The sequence below is a fragment of the Platalea leucorodia genome (assembly GCF_965183815.1).
Source record: "Platalea leucorodia genome assembly, chromosome: 6".
Taxonomy (NCBI): domain Eukaryota; kingdom Metazoa; phylum Chordata; class Aves; order Pelecaniformes; family Threskiornithidae; genus Platalea; species Platalea leucorodia.
In genome coordinates this window covers 34,254,487-34,276,785 of record NC_138828.1, presented here as the reverse complement: position 1 = coordinate 34,276,785, position 22,299 = coordinate 34,254,487, and the positions used below count along the sequence as shown (strand labels likewise).

Here is a 22,299-nt window from a genome sequence, read left to right as displayed (position 1 = left end):
TTTTATTCTTTAAACATTCAATTTAAAAATTAAGAGTGAATTTACTCCTTGAAACTTTTCCTCCTATTATTTCTAACTTATGCTTATGTACATTTGCTGTTGAATGTAATCATTGGACACTTCAATATGAAATATTAGAAATATAGGTCGTAAGAAGGGAATGGTCTTGCAGGTGACAGGAGCTTACTCCTACTCTACTTACCCTTACTCTCTTATTTACTCTTCTTGTTCTATGGAAAAGTCTCAGTTCTGACCTGGATGGATGAGTTGCAAAGCAAAGTAGTTATTTCCTCCTGTTTCTGCCTAGGCTGAAACTTCTGACAGAAGATTTAGGTATGCTAGTGGCTTTGCTGTGTGTATATTTTGCCTAACAGATTTGTTTTGGATGGAACAGGCATCCCTCAAGTTTGTGTGAATAATATGGGCCTAGCTTTGAGGAAAAAAGGTATGAGGTGAAATGCAAAGCTTCAGATGCTCATGCCAATTCCTTCTGCTCTGCTTCCTCCAGCAGCAAAAGTAATGGTAGGTCTGGATTGCACTGCCTTGTTCCAAGGCACGAAAATGCAGAGGCCAAAAAAAATTCCATTGCACACGTGAACAGGTTCAGCCCTTGCTTATTGTAATGCAGAAGGGACCAGAGGACCTGATTAGGCAACATTTGGGAGAGAAGAATACAGCCAAGCTAGCTGGCTGCAGCTCTTGAAAAACTGCAGCATTACCAGGGAGATGCCTTTATTAACAGAATAAACACTTGGTCCTCCCACAGATTGTTATCTAGATTGAATGGCACTCGGTTCTTATCAAGGCACTTCTCTGTAATATGAAAATCTCCTGTAGCGTGATCTGCCAGTAAACACTATGTTGCTTAAAGCCCTGATACCTATCATGCAAAGTAGACTGCAGCCCCTCAGGACACATACTGCAGTGGAAGGTGGGCAATAAACCATCAATTATTAACTTTTGGAATCCCCAGTAGCTAGCAGGGTTTCTGAGCCAGGCTGCTTTACCTCTCTATCGCTGGTAGTCCTGTGAGGATACTGAAAGATGGTCTGTCTTCAAAATCTGCCAGTAAGCTGTCCTGTCTCCTGTTGGCAGAGAACCTACATACACAGGGTCGGCAGTCTGGCACACCGGTGCATTATTGAAGGTAATTGCTAAATCTGGCGAAGAAGAGGGACTGGACCAATTCCTAGCTTATCTCCCCACACATAAGAGCAACATGGTTACAAAAGGCAGCAGTAGCACATCAGTTAGGGCTGCACACAGATTGAGTGTAGCACAGCAGTCAGGCAGCTTCTTTGCTGGCAAAGTGGTACTACTTTATCTTTCATCATTTCCTTCTATGCCCAGCGAGGTTAAAAGATCTGAATGCTCATCAAGCTGGAGAAATTTATGATCTCATGTGTCTTTGAGGAAGGCTTACCTGATGCACCTTGGAAGGGAAAGTAGGCAGAGCTAGCCCCAGACCAGCCGAGGTGCCCTAGGCAATATTTCCAGGGGCACCTATCTCAGGCAGATCTATTTGTAACTTGGGCCAGGCTTGTGTCAAAAGTGTGGTTTGACACACGTTTAGCCTGAACAGCAGGAGTAGCATTTCTCAAACTGCGAGATGTAGTGTAAGAAATCTTAATTTTTTTTTTAAGGATGGTCGAATTCACTCTTCAGTGCCTCCTGTAATTTTGGCAGGGGCTCTCATAATTTCCTAGGCAGAATTGTGGCAATTCCTTAGGCTTCCCCAGATAGCCACTGTACCGCTGTGTGTATGTAAAGAGTATTCATTAGTATGATTTGAGAAGGGCTTTAAAGAAAGAATACATTTTGGAGGTGTCTCTAGAATAGTTCTTCTATGAAATGCTTTTGTTTGGGAGAACAAATCCAAATAATGAATTACATTTTGAAGCACTAATATATTGGATGGGATACCTTAAACATTTTCACTTTCAGTGTCCAAATGACTGTTTGGAGAGGGTTCTGCTCAGTATAGCATTAATCTATAAGGTTGGTTAGTGCAGTGTTCATGTTCAGAAGTACTGGTTTCAAACCCCAATGTGTTTAAAACCCTGGATGGGAATGGATCTGGGAAGCTTTCACTACTGTAACCAAGTACCTAGGAGATAAAGTCTTTGAGATAGTTTTAAATGTCAAATTTCAGACACAAAGCATATAACTGTGATTTGATCTTCAGACTCTGTATATATCTGTCTAGCTTCTCCTATTCTATCAACAACTCCGTTCACCTTGGAGATAGCTTTAAACTATTGATTTTGGTTCTTTATAATCCAAATGATGATATTTAAATCAAGCTATGTAAATCATTCATTTAAACACTATCTAAAAGAAAATTTTGAAGGATTTTGTTTTCGTTTTTAAGGGCTTAAAAAAAAGCACTGGTCAAAGTTTAAAAAACTGAGAGAATCATCAGCTACATATTTTGTTATCTTTGCTTATGTAAATAGCAAATAAATGTCAAATATGCAAGTCCCACCTAGATATCTTACTTTAAAAATGAGCTGCTCTGGACTGTCAGTTAACAGCACTTAATGTGACTGATGTGTCTTCTGTTTCTCAAAACGTGGATGTAGGTAGTTTGTATAAGAATGAGGCTTTGCGCTGCCTGAAGCGTGACTCCAAGCAACGATGATCATTTCCAGATTCTTACAGTAAAATGAAAGATCTTTTCCTGCACCCAATAACCCAAATATCACAGTGTGCTTAAGGATGATGCTGACATTTTCAAAGACCACCCAAGGTGTTCCCTTTCTGACTGCAGATCTGCGCTGGGTCTCTGTGGGACTTGCTGTCTTTTCCTTTTCAGCTCCCTTCCGTCATTTTGCCTTGCTTTCATTCTGCCTGTTATCAATTCATTGGAGCCCAACTTTGATATTAGCAAAGACCATATTGTCATAGCTGTAATGAGTGCTTGACTTTTAAAGGTAGCATAAACATATACAATATATAAAAATTAAAGTTCAGTAGTCACCACAACTCTTAAGATTAATCATGTTAGTAATTTGATTTCTCATGTAATTGCTTCTTAGCTGATGATGAGGCTTGCATATTCATTCAGTGCTAGGTCAGGTTCAGTGAACTCCTCATTTATTTATCCTTCTCATAGGACATCAGCAGATGGTCTAAACAACTTAATTAAAGTTATTCCTTATGATCTAATTTAAAAAAATATATATTTTTTTTTTCCTTAAAAGAAAAGACAAACATCTTAATATTTCATTTTGGTATTTTCGTAATGAAAATTTTTGGTGTTTAATTTACGCAAATTTACACAACTGGTGTTCAAAAAAATCTGAGAATGAACTAGGTTAAATAGCAATTGAGCTAAATAAGTGTCCATTTGCATCTCACTCTTGAAAAAAAACAATAACAAAGTCAAACTAAAGTACTTTTTTCAATAGTTTGCTTTCTCCTGCTAAGCAGGAGAGTAGTTCTTTACATGGCTTGTTAACCACAGGGCTTCTCAGGCAGGGGACAGTTGACACTGGAGGAAATGTCTGGTCGGGTGAGATTTTGGGGAGAAGACGTCTAAGAAGTACGTGGTGACTGAAAGGGCACTTTCCAAGCTTTCCATTTTTGGCTAATCCAGGTATCCTGTACTGATGCATAAAAATGCCACTTTTGTCACAACCTAACCAGAAGGGTTGGGTTCCCAAGTGTGCTCTATATTGGTCTCTGCTGTCTGTATGTTAATGATGAAACTCCCACTGACTTTGGACATTGAGGTTTCATGATTTTGTGTAAAATCATCAATTATTTCGGCTCCGAAAAAAGCTTCTGATTTGCTTACATGCAGCTTGAGACCTGCGATTCAAGTCCTCAAGTTGTACGTGTGTAATCATACTGTCTCCCCATATAGTTAAAATGTCATTTATGACTGCCTCTGGTGTTGCACAAGCATTATTGTAGGGGGCAGTTTGAAGAAAGTGTAATTTTAGGAAGGAGCGCTGTCTCCATTCCATGGCAATCACGTGTAACATCACAGCTGATCTTTGGATCTCAGAGATGATGTTGGAAGCATGGCAGCTAGCGAGAGAGCCTTTCCCGGTGCAAACGGAGGAGAGGCAGTGCAGAGCTGTCCTGGTTGTGGGGAGCGCATCAAAGTCTGCTTCGTTCTTCTGCAGACTCCATGAGCTGTCCCTGCCTTCACCTGCATGGACTTGCTTTTGGTTTATGGTAACGAAAGCAAAAGGAAAATTAGGCTCCAGGCATTCATGTGGCCATAAAGTACTGAATCTTTTATAAAGCTTAGTAACTGTCATTTTTCAAGTAATTTTCTAAAAGAGGACTGGAATACAGGTAGTGCATAGGAACCAATATACCTTGAAAGTACATGTCTTTGTTTTAATAAGGTTGACGGCATACCATGACTCGCCGTAATGAATTAATTTGGTGTTTACCGTAACAGCACTGAGCTTAATGAACTCATGATATTTATGCAACTGTCTGTAGATATTCTCATGTCATTTGGGATTTATAAATGGGTACTAATACTTTTATCGCTGCGTTCTCCTGAGCAGGAAAGACCTGCATGGTGAAGGGCCAGTTAAGCTCACCTCAACTTTTTCCATATTAAAAGTAAGCAGAAGATCTTCAATAATTTGATTTTTGTCCTTATCTAGATTTCTGAGTTGTTACTGTGCGGCTTGAATAAAACTATTATAGAGCTGTCCTTATAAAATTCCACCACAGTTGTGTAATAAATATAATTAATATCTCATTTCTTATTACTGGAGATGCTGTTTCATTTAAGTTTAGCCTTCTGTATTTGAGAGAGAGCGTCCACATAAATTTAACAGATTTAAGTAAAAAGTAGTTCACTAATTTGAAGAAAGTGATACTAATTTATGGGATCCAAGTCATAGCTGCATCTTCTGAAGCTAATGGTTTATTGTTGAGCAAAACAGAAGGTCAGCTGCTTTCTGTCTTTTAATATTGTTTGATATGCAAATCCTTAATGCTGAACAGCAGGTCTGGTTTACTACTGCTGCTTCTATCCTATCTAGAAGGCGAGATGCTTATCCTTGTTTCTGTACACTGACTTCCTAGTGGCAGCAGCTTGATGCCGAGCACTGCTGAAGGGCAGATCGGAAGGCGACCACCTGCCTGCCCTCATGGGGCACAAGTTAGTTGTGTTTAAATCTGGTTGGGGTCACTGCCAGAAAACAGGCTTTGCAGCTGGACCCAAGGGCACTCTTTTGCTGGGTTAAGTGGTGGGAACGGGTGGTGAGGGAGTGCGGCTTCGTCTGACCTGGCAGCCCAAGCTGCATTTGGCTGGCGTGAAAAACTTCCTCTCATGGAGCCTGTGATTGGCAGCTCATTAAAACGCTGGCTTAAAAAAAACAAACAACAAAAAAAAAAAACACACAAAAAACCACAACCCCACACAGAAAATCAGAAAACAGTCTCTTCAAAACCAGCATTTTTGTTCACAGATATCAAGATCTGTAGTGGAAGGAAGGACTGGAATAGCAATGATCTCTCTGCCTCCAGGTGCTTTGGTCATCTTGCAAGATCTCCTAGCATCTCCTCGGTCCACTTGGGAGCAGGCACTGGCACTGCTCCCCTCTTTCTTTCACCTTGGGACAGCTACTTCTGCCCTACACCTTCCCACACCTCCTTCACCTCTGGGCTGTATTTTTCAATGATCTGGTGCCCTTTTTAATTCCAGGTTTAGGTCTGGGGATGGCTAACTAGGTAGGGCAGCTGGTGCCAGGCAAGCAGCCATTTCTGGATGAAAATCTTCCCACCAGTTCTCTGAACACTTCCAAGTTTTATGTCTGACCATTCCCTATCTCTTTATTCCGTGTGTTTGAGCACGACAAAATCACACAGGAATATTTGCCTCCTGTAGGTGAATACAGATACAACCTTCTCTCTCCTCAGCAGCTTCATAATGGTCCGTGGCTGTAATACGATGCAAACGTGATTTGTTGGGCAGCTGGGGAATGACAATATTTGTTGGTACTGGAGAGAGCATCAAAGTCAAGGCTTTGAGCATCAACCTGCGTCTCCCGCAAGGCCCCAAAGATAAGGTCAAAACAATGAAAACTCATCAGGTCTCAGTGAGACAATGAGGTGCCACCGGCGGGGGAGGAGGTTAAAAGGACCCCTGAGAGCCTCCTACTTGCCTGTCTCCATCGTTATTCCCTGTTTCCCTCCCCATGGCTGGGGCTGCCTCTACCCCAGGCAGGAGGCAGCAAGCCGGGCCGGGCAGCAGCCATTCCGCTGCTGCACCGAAGCCCTGAGCCAGCCTTGCAGGTGGCACCTGCGAAAGCCGCTGTGCTGCTGAGAGGGGGGCCTGCTTTGCCAATACCTAAAGCCTGCTCAAGGAGATGCAATAGGAGCTGGCATCACTCCAGTTATTGCTGTGAATAAGAAAGATTTAGGCAGTTGCTTCACTGAAACAAAAAAAAAAAACATCCTTGTGGGTTCCTACCTGTCTACTTTGATAACTGAAGGATGGTCACAAATCAGCTTACTTTATATCTTGTTTTACGAGAGGGGAACTAAATTCTACAAAGACTTGGTGCCAGATTTTTGTTAGAAAAGCGCCTGTATGGAGCTTTTGCCTGAGGAGTTTGACTCTTGGCTAGCCACTGGAGAAGTTACTTGAGCTCTTTCAACCACGTGGCCCCATCTGCAGGCACGAAGCACTCCCAAACACGACCCGTGCAAGCTATGCATCGGCACAAGGGCTGGGACTTTGGCTCAGGCCCCCAAGGTGCCGCCCACTGACGTACACAAATAGCTTTTTTTTATTATTTATTTGTTTACTTTTTCTCCCCCTTTCAACAGTGGCCATTTGTTGCATGGCTCTGTGCACCTCCTCTCTGCAGCAGCCTGATCCTGGAGACTAGAGCCAGAGTAGCACCTCATCATCTCCTCTTTCTCGTCAGTGCCGATGGTGAAGTTATCCCTCTGAATAACACATTCCTGGTGCAGGAAGCTGATATTCTATAACCTTCGACATCTCAGACCATGCATTGGTGTTTCTGACCTCAGTGTAAATGGTCTGTCGCGTCTCTTGCTCGCTACTGATAGGAAGAATAAAACAAGATCAAAAAAACTGTTGTCACAGATATCTCAATTTTGTAGCATTTGTGACACCTTGCTATCATAATAAGTTGGGGGTTTTTTTATCTGTGGGTATTTTGCAGGAGTAATTACATTTCACTGCCAGCAACATATGTAGTTACCAAGCTGAATCCAGCCCTATTCCCATAGATTCAGTAGGATTTGTTCACATCCCTGTCAGATTTGGAAACCACAGACAGTTTAGTTTTCTGTGCTTATATCCACTAGACATCACTTGGCACTGTGAATTCAGGACCAAATTAGTTAAAGTGCATGCAGACATTTTCTTTTGTGCAGCTTAATAACTTTATGTCATTGTCTTGAAAAATGTTACTGTAACACTTTGCCTGCCAGAGTATTAAGACCTGCACTCTGTCCATAAGCAAGTTTTAAAGGTCATGTTTTTCAGACAAATCAGATTATTTCAATATATAGGCTTCTTTTGTAAGCTTTTTAAGACTATGATATTTCAAAACAGCAGGAACTCGTGCGCCCTACTTATTACTTTCCACCACTCTTACTACTGGCTTATGCGTTGCAGTTCTACTCCATGCCAATACAGCAGGCTCGAAGGAGCCGAGACTGTTGAGGAAAAGTTCAGTTGTAAAAATCTGGGACTTGTGAGAAGAGGCACTTGCTGGAATGATAGCATTTAGTGCATCATTATCATTCCGAGCATTTAGTTAATGCATTATTATTTTAGTCATTTATTAAATTTGAAAATCAAATATCAAACTGATTGTAGTGCCTGCCACCCAACAGGTACCTGATTAGATTGTGTAAGGGCACCCCCCAGGAGCCGCAGCACCAGCACGTATTTTTATGGAAAGAGTGCCATCGTGTGGGAAGCTCCTGCAGCAGCCAAGGACGGCACTGCCTGCCTGCTGCGCACGCCTGCAAGAAACCTCCCCTCACGCCTGTTGTTTTTCACGGAATTTCAATAAAAGTACGATTTGCATTTCTGAAAATGTGCTACAAAAAAGAGCAAGTTGCATAACTAGGAACAGGATGGTAGTGTTAAATCTTCTTAATATGTTAACTATTATTTTGGTTTCACAAATGGGTGAGTTCAGAAACCAAGTGTTTACTAAGTCTAATACAAGCAGGATCTCCCTTTTTCTCTGTATGAAGTCAATATAGTTAGATATTCGTGCTCTTATAATTTCTCTTGATATGTAGTTTATCTCTCAACATCTGTTTTCAGCTGCAGTTTTACAAGGCTTCATTATAAGCTTTGAATTTCTCAAGCTTTTCCATGTAATGATACAATTACTATCCCTGGTTTCAGCTTCTTTTTTATGTTTTCCTTTAAATAATTGAACTTATATATTACATCCATAAAGGAAATTGCCAATAATTAGCAGGAGTACAATTAGGAATAAATCTCTGTTAAGGAACAAGCTAAAGTTCAGTGTCTTTATGCAAATGCCTATTGTTGAAAAGATGTCTTGTGTAATCAGGAATTATACTGACAAGTGAAGAATCATTTAATTAATGAGAACAGAGCAATCATTTGGATGGTTCGTTCTATTACTGACTGAATAAAAGAGAGAAAATAGCCCTGCTCAGGGATTAGAGCTGCTGCTGGAAGAAATAAGCCCCACAATATTGTTCTGTTACTGCCTTGTGTAGATAGTACAGTAATTTCTAAATATAAAAACACATATGCCAAATGTTTGGATTGGGCATTGAAAATTAATCTTCTATTACTCCGCAAAAATTTATACAAAAAGGTTCTGTTTATGCCAACTGTCTGCTGCTCCTGCTAGCCTGACAGACTGGGATATTTGGGCCAAAATACTCACGTAAGTCCTCATGCAGGGTGCTAGGGCAGTGAGAACCAGAATTATGGTGAGTTATGTCTGTAAGCACTGTATGCCATGATAGAGAGTAGCGTATGGCCTGTGTTGGCAGTCACAGAGGAGTAATTATGGTGGGAAAGGACCTCCGGAGGTCTCCAGCCCAGCCCTCTGCTCGAAGCAGGTCCAGTTAGGTCAGGTTGCACTGGGCCTTGCCCAGTGAGCCTCTGAGTATCACCAAGGATGAAGATATCACAAATTCTCTGTTTCAGTCTTTGACCTCTCCCATTTTCCTTTTATCTAGTCAGAATTGCTCATGTTCCAGTTTGTCCCAGTTGCATCTCTTCCTGTCACTGGGTCTGGCTCCAGCTTCTCTACACGCTCCCAATAGGCAGCAATGACAGCAATCCTGCATATGGTCCCCATGCCTCCAAAGCTCCTCTGAACACGGATGTCTCATAACAGCTATTCTGTCTCTTGCAACAGAACAGAGTCCTCCTGTCCTTGACTTATCCCTGCCCCCTCAGGAAGCTTCAGGATGGGGCTTCTCTAAGTTGGTGTTGGATTTGGGACAATTCAAAATATAGCCTGGACAATTCAAAATATAGCCCAGGCAATTCTGACCTTGTTCGCCGTTCTCCAGGGCTGGACCTTCAGCAATGTACTGTCAGCAGGCATTGCACAGAATTTGTCCCAATTCTTATAAACACAAAGCTATGCAAACAAGGTGATTCTGGCATCTCCAAAGCCGCACGTATCACCTGCAATATGTTCCTCAAGGGTACTGTTCCCTTTGGTACAGCACAGAGGTGGACAAGCAGTTCCCCTCTGAACAGGTCGGGATCTCAGCCATGGGATGCACGCGTAGGTAGGAAGCAGAAACTCGCACCAGAGCTGTGCTGGGATTTAAGCCACTGGTGGCTGCCTGAAGTCTCCCATTCCTGGTAGGACTACAGCGTAAGTATATGGTCATTCGGATGTGCTGTAGAAAATTTAGTGGCTTCATTGATATGCCTACCCTGATCAATTGGCATTAGAGATTGAATGATCTCTGTATAGAGCAGTTGCCCTGTGCTTCCGAGGTGCATTCAAATTCCTGTTCATAATACTGTATTTTTCTGAGGTTGAGGTAGACCACTGCATTGAGCTGTTTTGGTAGCCCAGAGTCGGTGGGACAGCTTTTCCTCCTCCTTCGGTGCAGTACAGTCTCTGGTAGCAGCATCCCAGACCTCTGCTGGTTTGTATGCACTTGGATTTTTTGCATGCTGTGTCAAATGATTGCACAAGTAATTGTTTGCTTTCCAACACTGAAACGAAAAACAAATTTATTACACTAAGGAAAACATTCCCCCTGTTTTATACTTTTTAAGTGTAATTGTTGAATTTTTTATTTTGGGTAACCAGATGCACCCAGCTGCTACTCTAGTCACTTCTGGATGTTTTTAAAAAAACACTCCAAACAAAATTCTCATTCCTTGAACTATTCATCCCACAGGAAGTGTAGCTAAATATGTTGGCCTTGCAAACTGTCCAGTAAATCTTTGGCGGTGGGCTGGGTACGTAGGTGCAAGGATGAGTGAATTCCACAGCAAAGAACCTTCCTGTGGAAATCACCTACCAGCAGGTCACACACTCCCATTGAGTAAGATTCGTTCAAGTCTTTACTGACTGCAACTGATATGGTTCTGCTCTCTCTCCAAAGCAGCAAGTAGGTAACCTGCTAAAGATCAGTTTACAATAAGGTAACATGTACACTGTGGTACATCTGAACTGTATTTTTTTTTATTGAAATGTGTCTTCTTCAGCAATTAAAATGCAAAATATGTATTGTCAAATACCTAATGCACTACAAAAGTCAATTGACATAGTCTGTAGTGAAAGACAGTTAAGAAAATACGGTATATTAAGCAAAGCATTTTCATTAAGGGTCTCAGAAGGAGAAAGAGACTTGTATGTGCTTTCCTGTATCTAGAGTGGCGCATAGATATCCATATGCTCAGTCTTACAGGCAGCCCCATATTCTGGCTTTCTTTTCTGGCTAAATCAGCCCATCAGGATTCATCAGCTGCTTGGCTTTCCGAGACACATGGGAAGGCTGCAAGCAGTTGGATTACATCCTTGCGCTCTCAGCTGCCACCTCCGCTGCCCCACTGTAACCCCTGACTCTGTGCTTTCTCCTCAAGGATTTTGGAGCTGCAGCAGAACGGTGACATGGACATACTGAAGCATAAGTGGTGGCCGAAGAATGGTCAATGTGACCTTTACTCATCTGTGGATACCAAACAGAAAGGAGGTGCCCTGGACATAAAAAGTTTTGCAGGTGTTTTCTGCATCCTCGCTGCTGGGATTGTCCTATCCTGTTTCATTGCAATGTTGGAAACGTGGTGGAATAAAAGGAAAGGCTCCCGGGTTCCATCAAAAGAGGTATTAGACCCTCCATTTCTCCTGGGGAATTTTCATGCACCCTAAAGATTGCTGCCTTGACTTTCTAGCATTAGAGAGGGTGGGAAATCAAATTCAGAGACATTTCCTTAGCTTCCTGATTGTTTAAGGTAAATGCTGTTCCTCAAAATCTCTTTAGCTATTCTTGCTGGAAAAGCTTGAATGAAAAAAGATGTATATTGATGATGTATAAATATGCAACTATTCTGAGTAAAACACAACTGTTACTTGTGGAATAGTACATTATTAATACATCAATATTTAGTTCCCATTGGTGAGAGCTAATTCTCACCAGTGAGTTCAAAAGTTTCTTGGCTGCTTCTTGAAAAATATGTCCCCTAAGCTCAGTGGCTGAGTCTTTCAAAACAGATTTTTAGTTTAGCCCTTTAATCAGCAATTAGCTTCTTAAATAAGCCTGTCCCCATTTTCAGAAATGTTAACCTCTTGAGACTTCCATGAACTTCAGTTCTCGTTATTTATCTGAAGTCCAGGGAAGCAAAAGTACATTAGAATTTTCAGATTCGGGCCAGACTTATTTCTGAAATCTACTACAGACTTGTTTCAGAAAATCTTGGATGGAGAACACGGGGAGATATATTATTTTACACCAGAGATGAGTTTGCTTTTACACCTGCATGTGTAATGCTTTCCTTCCCGTGGCAATCTACCTGTCCCTTTACCAGCCATCCGAGCCTTATGCGGTCTCACAACAAATTTCTTACCCTCATAATTAAGTCTTTAGCTCTACAAAATACTAGAAAAACATTAGGAAAAAAAAGTTATTAAAGTATACTTGGCAGCAATGCCCAAAGCTGAACCTAAATATGAGCTTTAATGTAGCACTATCAATTATAGCTTTTCTATCTGTGTAGCATAGACACATCTGTGTAGCTTGTGGGATATTGCTATTAATTTGTGTGCAGTGGTCTCACTTTCTCTGCAGTTTCTCCGTTGTGTGTGTTCCTGCTAATCTAATGCTGTGTAATCAGGCAGGATTAATTACACTACCTAATTAGACAGCATTGGCACTGATGTTAGAATACATTTAATCTTTTCTTGCCTGTTTTAATTCCCAAGCTTTTTTTTGTTGTTCAAGATCTGGACCGGACCATTATTAAAAGAAAAAAAAAAGAATCTCTAGTCTTTAAATTGGGTTTCTCAGGAATGGAAACCATATAGTTTCAACTGGTAAATTATTTTAAAAACCTAAAATTTACTTTATTGTTGTTTACCTAAACTTTCAGAACTTCATACTTCATATTTATCTGGTGCAAAACATGAAAATAAATAACAAAGGAAAAGAAAAAAACAACACGGATATTTTATATAACTATAAAATTTCCTATTTCAATTTTCAAATGCAGAGAAATTCAAGTGTATACTTTCCACAAATGGTATAATTTGGCCTCCTTGATCTTTGTTATGTGGTCATTAGCTTAGCATTTACAATTGCATCTCCACACTAAATTGAAAAGCTTGGCTCAAAACTGAGTTTAACGTGGACGTATGTGCTGAATGTCCCCACTATCCTGGATGTGGGGGTCATTCAGCAAAGAAATACATCTTAACTAACTTTCTTAAAATTCATTTTAGCTTCCATGACATCCATTGGCTCTTCCAGGCCACTAGTCCAGAGTCGGGGGTCAGATTGGGCCAGTTTGTGGTCAGCAAGCCAACCCTTTTTCCTGGTGGCTGCCATCTTGTGCTCCAGAATGCAAGCATTTATACTGAAAAAAATTGTCTTATGGTTGCGAAGATAACATTTCGGTCGCGTACCAGAAGTAATCCATTCAATGATGTCTGCCTGAGTCTGCAGACAGCCTTAAACGGTAGCTCTGAGAGAAGTATGAACCGCCCCAGTAATCTCAATGGGATGTTGACTCTGAAGCCTGATGATAATTTAAATGTGAAAACTGCTGAATATTTCACTACTGATCACACAAGAGAGAAGAGGAAAGATCATTTTATGGAGATATGCACAATCTTACTGTGAGTGGGTCTCATTTTGGTGTATCGATTGGGTGGAGATCGGGTTGTGGGCTAAGCATGGGAGATTATCACCGCTTACATATTTTCACTGGTCTGACCCTAGCCCCAAATGCATCTCTGTAAGAGAAGAGAGAGGACTATTTTGAGTAACTTATAGAGGCTCAGAAGTGATGAAATTCCAATCATTTCCTGATTGGCATTTTAAATTACAAAGTGTTTGTATGCTTTTTCAAAATTAAACAAACAAACAAAAAGAACCAACCAAACAAAAACAACTGGGAAAAAAAAAAGGAAAAATATTTAGGACTCTCCCTCAGAGACATAGTCATGACTTGCACGTGCTAATGGAGCCTCTGTGTATTTCTTTAGCTTCCGATGTGGCCCCAGTTCTCCTGCATCGGTACGCAGCTCCAAAGTTTTTAGGAGAGAGTGTCTGGTGAATGCGTTTGGTTTTGGTGTCACCTGTGTGGTTGTCATGTGCATCCATGTCTATGTCCACATGTGAATAAACTATAGACAGAAAGCTAAGTCCAAGAAACGAGCACTGCATTTTTTCCCTCCCGTGATGAGCTCAAACCAAAGCCTCTGTGGTCAGCGATCGTCCAGTCCCTGGGAGATCCCTGATGCCCTGTTCCCTGCCCCTTTTCCCCCCAGTTTGTCTCCCTGTCCCTGCCCTCGGAGAGTAAAATTCCAGAGGGGAGCTGGCCTCTCAGTCTCCTTCCAGTCAGGATCTGTTTTCAGCGTGGTACCAGTGCAAATATTCGGTGATCCGTTTTGCTAAGTAGATGAACTCCTGCAGTTTGTTCTAGGTGTGGACTTTTTCAGAGTGCTTGACTTCATTCCTAGGCAAAGAAGGGATCTCAAGCCTATTCGGTATACTAGGAGTTTTGCCATTGATTCAGGGAGCTCTGGATCAAGCCAGTCATTGAATTGCAGTAATCAAGGCTGGAAGTCATCAGTGCACATCTATCAGCTGCCTAATTATCCTCTGTGAGGTCCTAGAGTGTGAGATATTTCTAGTGGCCTGGAAGAGCCAGTAGATTTCACAGAGATTAAGGTAAATTTTAAGGTTAGTTGAAATCCATTTTTGTCCTGAATGAGCTGCGCTGCCTAGCCTGAGGGAATACCCCTGTACATGTAAACTTAATGCGGCTTTGAATTAAGCTTTGCAGTTCAGTAAAAATACCTATGTACAATACAATACAGGTGATTTATTGTGTCACCCAGGACTTTCTCCTCTTTTTTTCACTTCTGTGCATTTAAATTCTTGATTATAACAAACCAACCCTTTTAACTGAGTTCTCTGGGAGGAGAGATTTAAGAAGGAAAAGGAACAGAGGTAAGAGGAGGGAAGATATATTATAATAAATACCCCAGGCCACCTTCTCTTCTTCTCACCCACAAGACTGTAATTCCATCAGAATAGATGGAATTGCTTCTTTGTAGGTAAGGGGAGAAGGAATCCCTCTTTTGGCATTGTAACCCAAAATTGCCTGGTGTACTCCTTTCTGTGTGATGTCCATGAGTCACCAGTGCTTGGATTTTTGTCTGGAAGTTCAGCTTTTCTATGCCGCAATTTACATTACAAAGGCAAAAAGCAACCTGAGATGTTTTTAGCCCTCCCTGAAGCCCTGAGAGGATGACAGAGACGGCAACCTGATCCCTCAGGGCCTCCCATGTTGACATTCAAACTTAGTCCTCATGGCAGAGTTGAAGAACTGGCATCATCCCAGGCAGTTGAGATTATGCTTTGCTTTCATGGCACAAAGTTTACAGTTATTCAGCTGTTGCTAGTCCAACCCACCTAGCTCCGAGCTTAGCTTTTCCTGACGGAAACCAACTGGTAGCGCTTGGAGGTTTATTGTTCGGATTCAGGGTTTGAAGGTAGCTGTGGTGTAAGGGTCTGCCTCGGTTTGGCTTAGCCCACCCAGCTTCAGGCAGTTGGGGGTGTTTGCTGGTGACGTTCAGAGATGCCGTCAGCTATCTGCCAGCTGTAGTTAATTGTGTGTTGGGCTTCCCGAGCAGTTCGGATCGTACTGTGAAGCTTCAACCCAACACAAATGGTGATGGTGAGCAGTGCTTCTTGTTTTTCTCATTCCCCAGGACGACAAGGAGATCGACCTGGAGCACCTCCACAGGCGTGTGAACAGCCTCTGCACAGATGATGACAGTCCCCATAAACAGTTCTCCACCTCGTCGATTGACTTGACCCCGCTGGACATTGACACTTTACCCACACGTCAGGCACTGGAGCAAATCAGTGACTTCAGAAACACTCACATCACCACAACCACCTTCATACCAGAACAGATCCAGACTCTGAGCCGCACACTGTCTGCTAAAGCTGCTTCGGGTTTCTCCTTCGGCAGCGTGCCCGAGCACCGAACTGGCCCTTTCAGGCACAGGGCACCCAACGGTGGCTTTTTCAGAAGCCCCATCAAAACAATGTCATCTATCCCTTACCAACCAACTCCTACTCTGGGGCTGAATATCGGTAGTGACCCAGACCGAGGCACCTCCATCTGAGCATCAGACCAAGTTTCTTCACTGTTTCTTTTTTAGGACTCCCTTTGCAAGGAGCAGCTGTAATATTGTGGGACTAACATGGATGTAACCTTTTTTCTTTTCCTTACTTTTTGTTTTTGAAGGTTTTTTTTTGTTTGGGGGTTATTTTCTGTTCTTCTTTTTTTTTTTTTTCTTTCCTTTTATTTAAGAATCAGGATTATTAGTAACAACTCTTCCTCCTCCTCTTCTCTGCTTTCTCGGTCTGGTCTCCTCTGTCTCCCCTTATTCTCTTTACTACTTGAATCACTTATTCTTTGGTTTATCACCACATTAGGTTTTGGTTACTTCAGGCTTTTCATATACTTTAAATATAGGAAACGTGCAGCAATTCATGCATAGAAAAACTTTGAGGATTACTTTACAGAAGGGCATTCGCTCCTCCTCCCCCACCGCCTTTTTTTACTATAATTGCAATAACTTAAATCCTTTTCATGTATTCTGCTGCATCCAGTCAGCGCTCCACTGCTGTGTGTCCTTTTAACTGTGGACCAAAGGCAAACCCTGCAGTTTAAAAAACCGAAAAATTTAAAAAAAGGCAAAAAAGGAAAAAAAAGGAAAAAAAGGAAAGCAAAACAAATTAAGTTAGAAGACCATTCAGGCCCCATAATACAAGAATGCAATTTTGTAGGATTACAAAAAGCCATTACTATGCCAGTAAAGACTACAGTTAAATCTACTTTTGCACTGCAACAGTGCATATGACCTTTATGTGATTGTACAGTGTTAAAAGTTTTTCTTATGTACAGTAAACTGTATCATATGGCAGAAGCCTCTGTTGTGTTAAATAAATTAGTATCTCATACATATATATATATACATATATACACACAGGTATGTATATATATATACATGTATATATAGCTATAAAATGGCAGCCGTTGCTATTGCAATTCATTTAATAAAGCTTTAGTAAAAATGTGTTGTATACAGGAAAGATGTACAGTGCAGGGGGTCTTTTCATTTAGAAAAGACAGGTTGCTTTAATGTTATTCTGACTTGCATCGTTTGCCAACAGAGCATATTTTATACTTTTTTATTAGAACATCCAGGGCAATTTGACCTTTGTACCTAGATGTAACTCCTTTGGTTAGGTTTTGCATTGGCTATTGAGTATTCTATAACGCTAACCTTGATAATTTTACTTTTAATTAATTAGACAAATGGAACTCTCTCTTAGGTAACCACGTTCATGAACAACTAATATAGCTCTAGAGAAGTTTAAACGTAGATCAAAGGTTAATAAATTATTTTCCGAATCAGTACAGTTGATCGATACAATAATGGTGTTAGTGGAGAAAAAAAAAAAAAAAGCCCTCGCGAAATAAATACAGATGTGGCCTTAATTATAATCACGTATTGTTCTAAGGAAAAAAAAATATCAACAGGCGCTCATTTTAACCCTTTATATGTTAAGTTAGATTTAGAGGAGCTATGTATTTTTTACATTAGTGCCAACTGTATAGAACAAGAGAAAGAACAGCAGTGAGAGCAAAACCAGTGCCCACTTTGGCACCAGCTTTTTAAAGTAACACTGTTACCTGTTAGAAACGTAGGAAGAGCTTTCAATTTGTAATCCTTAAAACTAAAAATGCAGTTAAGTAGAAAGCAAGCAGTTTATCCTGTGAGTTTTTTGGTTTGGTTTTGTTTTTAATGCAACCATACACTTATTTTAACCTAACTCATTCTTTGGCTAGGATTAATAGGAATCAGCCTATGTGATTTGCTTTAGGATAAATTAAAAGGTATATTCTTCAGATCTATTCTATTTTGATGCTAATTCTGTTCTGGGGGAGCATCTTGTACTGTCACTGTTTTTGTACTAAATCTTCAAATATTGTCTACTGTGTAAGGCAGAACGAATTCTTATCGTGCAAAAGGCCATTTTGTTTCCAGGGTAGCAAGTGTCTAAAAGCATGCACAACTTGCTTCCCCCTTGTACCATTCATGAACTCATCCACACTTCTGAGTAAAACAAAAAAAAAAAAAAGAAAATTTCTTTCCAACAAGCTACGTAGGGACATACCAGATGTTGCAGTGATTTTAGCTATTAAAAAAAAAAATGTTAACCATGTACGATATTTAAAATAGGCCTATTTTGATGTGTTGCCTATTATACAGATACACAAAACACTTTTTGGAGGCCTCAGTTACAAGTGGCAGAGCTTTCTGTGTATAATTTGTCTAAATAATTTGTCTAATAAAATTGTTTTCTAAACCTGTGTTTCCTCCTGTTTAATTGCCGAGTGCTGTGGGATTTTGGGTCTGTGGCAAGGCGTCCACTCGTGAACGTTTTTGCCACAGTGTTACTGAAGGGGATTTAGCCCACGGAGATGGGATGAGCTCGCCAGGCTGCCGTGAGTCAGCTCAGTTGTAGAGCATCCATGGAAATCACCGAGATTTACCACGTGTAGCAATGTCAGGCTTAGATTTCAGAAAACGTATACGGGCAGCATTTTGGAGAATGATTTTAGAGTTCATTGGCCCTGACATGTACAGGACGTGATTTGTAGAAATACTGCATCCCACCTCCATCCTTTTTAGTGTAATCTAGGAATTTTCTTGGAACATGGTCATTATTTTTATAGAATCACATTCTGCCATCTTTTTTTGCACAAAAGTTAGTTTGCTGTGATACTGGACATACACTGCCTTTAGATTTGACAAAAGTTTTAGTGTGAGAGAATTTAGCCCCTATTTCGTTATGGCCTTCTCAATCCTTAAGTTTCATTAACACGTCAGATTTAATGGCCTAGTCATTAGTAAGTCGCGCGGGATGTACTGCAATAATGTCAGTCGTGATGATTTAACGTGCAGCACCCAAAGTTTGTCTGCTGGCTTTTTACATTCAGTGTATTTCATTCACTGAATAATATTTTTGACCTCTTACAATTTTCTATTAAGCTTAGCAGGCATTCAGGAGAATTCATTTTATGATTTCAAAAATACATTGGAAGGATTCCTCAATTCATTGCTACATTAAAAAAGATCTGAATCCAGATAATGTAAAAATCTAAAGGAAGGTAGATTATTGAAAGTGACTTGAGGTTAAAATTTAAAGGTGCCTACGCACTAATGCCAATAGGCTCGTACGTCAGTGGGCACTAAATGCCTAGCAACGGGATGCTAGAAGCTTTTATAATCAGGCTACTTTTATTATTTCATGAAAATCAGCCAGGAGACAAGCTCTACTTACTTTCTCTGAGGCAGAGCTATGGCAAACTGAGGCACTGACCCTACGAGCCCTTAGGCACGTTACAGTGTGTCTAGCAGGGGTTCCCTTAGCCACAGAGATGCCTGCGTGATTAGGGTCCTAGTTTTAGGCTACTCCTGATCTGGAAAGTAATCATGAGCTCTTGGAAAGTGCTGTCCTGCTGGCACCATAAGTCACTCACTTTAACATAGGCATTGTCCCTGTCACTTACCGACACACCTCTCTCGAGCTGGGTAGTTCTACAGCTACTACCTGTGTACGCTCCAGAACAGGCTAGATTAAGGCGAACCCTATGTGACACTTCTCCTCCCTTTCTTTAAATAAAAATCCAGTGAAGCAATAGTGTTAAAGACTGCCAAGTGTTTCTGCTGCAGTAGGTCCACTGGAAATACAAGCCAGCTGTATATAAAGATGAGTTGTTCGCATGGTGATTCCAGTCATACAGCCATTTTGACGTACCAGCTACAAACAAAAAGCGAGCAGTGGAAGAAAACATATTTATCTGATTTCAAAGAATCACTTAGTAAGGTGTTCCTATTGACCAATGGTGAGATACCTGGAGATAAAAAATAGTCCTGCTGTGCCAATCAAGTGAATGATTATAGCTGTCACTGACTCAGCCGCAGCATGACCAGAGCCAAAGTCTCCTAGGTTTCCCTCCTGTCTTCATAAAAACAAAGTGCTAGTATCGTTTCCCTAAATAGATCAGATTTTTCAGAGGTATCTTTTTCTCTTTCTTCCCCACTCACGTAGGGTGCTACGAAGTGATGAGAACGCAAAGCTGCCGTGCTTGAACACTCACTGCAGCTGGGTCAATACGGCACACTGGAGGTTAACACCCCAGATAAGTTTAATTTCTCAAATCGGCACGAAGGTGATGACATGAAAAGTAAACCAGCTTCCCATGCGCATGCTCGTGGGTGTAGCTACTGAAAAAAACAGAGTGTCCAAAACAACAAAGGCATCATACCAACACGGCCCTGCTTCACCCGTTTTTCTCTCTGTCCCAACATCCGTGTTTCCTCTTCACTCTGCGGAGCTGTTTTGAAATAAATGTCAAAATCAAGTATCTGCTCCTAAGAATGAGTCATAGACAAAGTTCTTGATAAACACTGGGACGTGAACACACGCATCCACGTGTCACATCAAGACCAGTGGGCAACTGCGAACGCATCATCACAACCCATCGGCTTGTCATGTCTCACGCAAGGCGTTGTTCGTGAGGTCAGAAATAGCCTCCAAAGGAAGGTCGGTGCAGGCAAAATGATTCATGGCCTAATTAATTCCTAACCAAAAAACTATAACAATACCCCAAAATTACAGGAGCCATGAATTTCATGAAAAAATGACCTTTCAAGAGGTATAGTTATAAAAATAAATTTATTATCTGTCAAGACTTACAAAATCTGCCCCCCCCATCCCATTCATCACGGTGGCGTGACGCTTTGCGCGTACTACAGAATTTATTTCTATAATATTCGTCAGAAGGAAGGAAAATATTACAGCCGGAAAACTGAACTGTCAAGTCATTAACTACTGTGCTCCAGGTCACACAGGAAATTTGAGGCAGAAGCAAGAATTCAGCGTCTCAGAACCAGTTCACGGCTGTAAGGAGAAAAATAAATCTTTCCTCCCCGAATGCTCAGAGAAGGACTTTCAGCTGAGAGGGGCGAGAGGGCGAGAGGGAGGAAAGCAGGGAGCCAAGGAGGGGGCTGCACCGCCCAGTGGGCTGGCAGTGGGAAGAGGCAACGGTTGTCCCAGTCGCAGGCCAGAGACACAATTTCGTCCCTGCTCCCTTCTGCCCCAGCAGTCATTTCAGACCAGTTTGGGCCCCTTAAAAACAGCAGGGGCTGTTTCGGGCATACCTGAGGCTTGTAAGCAGGGCTGCAGAGGCAGATACATACAGGTCACGCGTTTCTCCGTAGCTCCCACCAGAAGTGGTGTGTGAGCCCACCAGCAGCGGAGAGGGACGTGTATCGGGGCAGGAGAGCCTTCGCACGCCAGGTTAGCATCCCACAACAGGGAGCTTCCCCACAGGTGCTGGTCACGCTGCCCAAAGCAAGGCATACGTGAATGGGCACGATGACCGTATGAGCCCCGGCACAAATGCCTGGGATCAGTACCTGCTATACCAGTGGAAAAAGCAAGGTACCTGCAGCCCAGCACGCACAGGACACCCCTCCACCATGACACGACAGCTCAGTGCTCCTGTAGCTAATTATTCCCACCAGCACTAGTAAGGCCAACCTTTTTTTTTTAAATGAACGATAATTTTTCCCCCTTCTTAAAAAAAAATGCTTGTGTCCCATTCCTTGTTCCAAGCAGATGATGCGCCAGCACAAAATGGGATAAGGGACTGCTGTGGAGTGCCAAAACAAAAAATTAACAACAGCTTTATTTGCAAATTCAGCTGTCATCCATTATAAGGCTGACCCCCCCCAAATCAAAATAAGGAGTTTAAGGCCAACCCATTAATTAATAAAAGGCGGAGGGGGGGAGTGCACACGCATGTCTGCATGAAGCAGTCGTTGGGCCCCTCAAGTAACCACACAGCTGCAGGTGCTTCCCGAAATTGCTACCCTGGCCCGTGCCGCAGCCGGCGTGGCAGCATGGTGACTTGGCCTCCCAGGGCATGGACCCGGCAGCTCAGGCACAGCCTCTGCCGAGGCACAACACGCGGGTTTGCTTTCGCAGCCTCCTAAGCGCCTCGCGTTACAGCCCACCAGGTGAGTGCTCTGCCGCTGGCCCCCCCCACAGCTCTGTTTCAGCTGCTTGCTTGCCCCCCCCCACCTCCATTTGACCCCCAGCACCAGAGTCGGGGAGGCTATGGGGAGCAGGAGGAGAAAGGAAAGGGGTGTTTATTTCAGGGCAAAGATGCACACGCCACCCCAATTTGAGGGTTCACACCGGGTTGCCCACTAGGACAGACAAACCTTGCCTGCCTCTCCCCTCCCTGTGGGGCTGCGGCAGCAGCTTTGCCATGCAGGATAAACCTTAACCATGCCATCCCCGTCCCCCATGCTGGCACATGGCTACAGGTGGGACATCGCCGGGAAAATGTAGCAAGCTGGAAACCAGCTGGAAACCAGCCCCCACCTTCTCAGCAGCCCCTTCTAACTACGCAGGCTTCCCTGTTAGCTCTCTGACTACATGCGGGATGTATCGCCAACGGCGTCAAAGCCCCGTCTGCAAACATCCACGGGAACC

At 42.2% G+C, this 22,299-nt stretch overlaps 1 protein-coding gene across 2 annotated transcripts in view; it reads left to right on the top strand.

Moving 5' to 3' along the window:
* Positions 1 to 15,842, top strand: part of GRID2 (glutamate ionotropic receptor delta type subunit 2) — a gene marked incomplete at both ends in the record, with an annotated part of 735,869 nt that extends 720,027 nt beyond the window's left edge. For both annotated transcript variants that reach the window (XM_082316173.1, XM_082316172.1), the window contains 2 exons: positions 11,069 to 11,309; positions 15,420 to 15,842. In XM_082316173.1, coding sequence (XP_082172299.1) covers positions 11,069 to 11,309; positions 15,420 to 15,842 — 664 coding nt within the window. The remainder of the gene's footprint in view (positions 1 to 11,068; positions 11,310 to 15,419) is intronic.
* Positions 15,843 to 22,299: the final 6,457 nt, after the last annotated feature.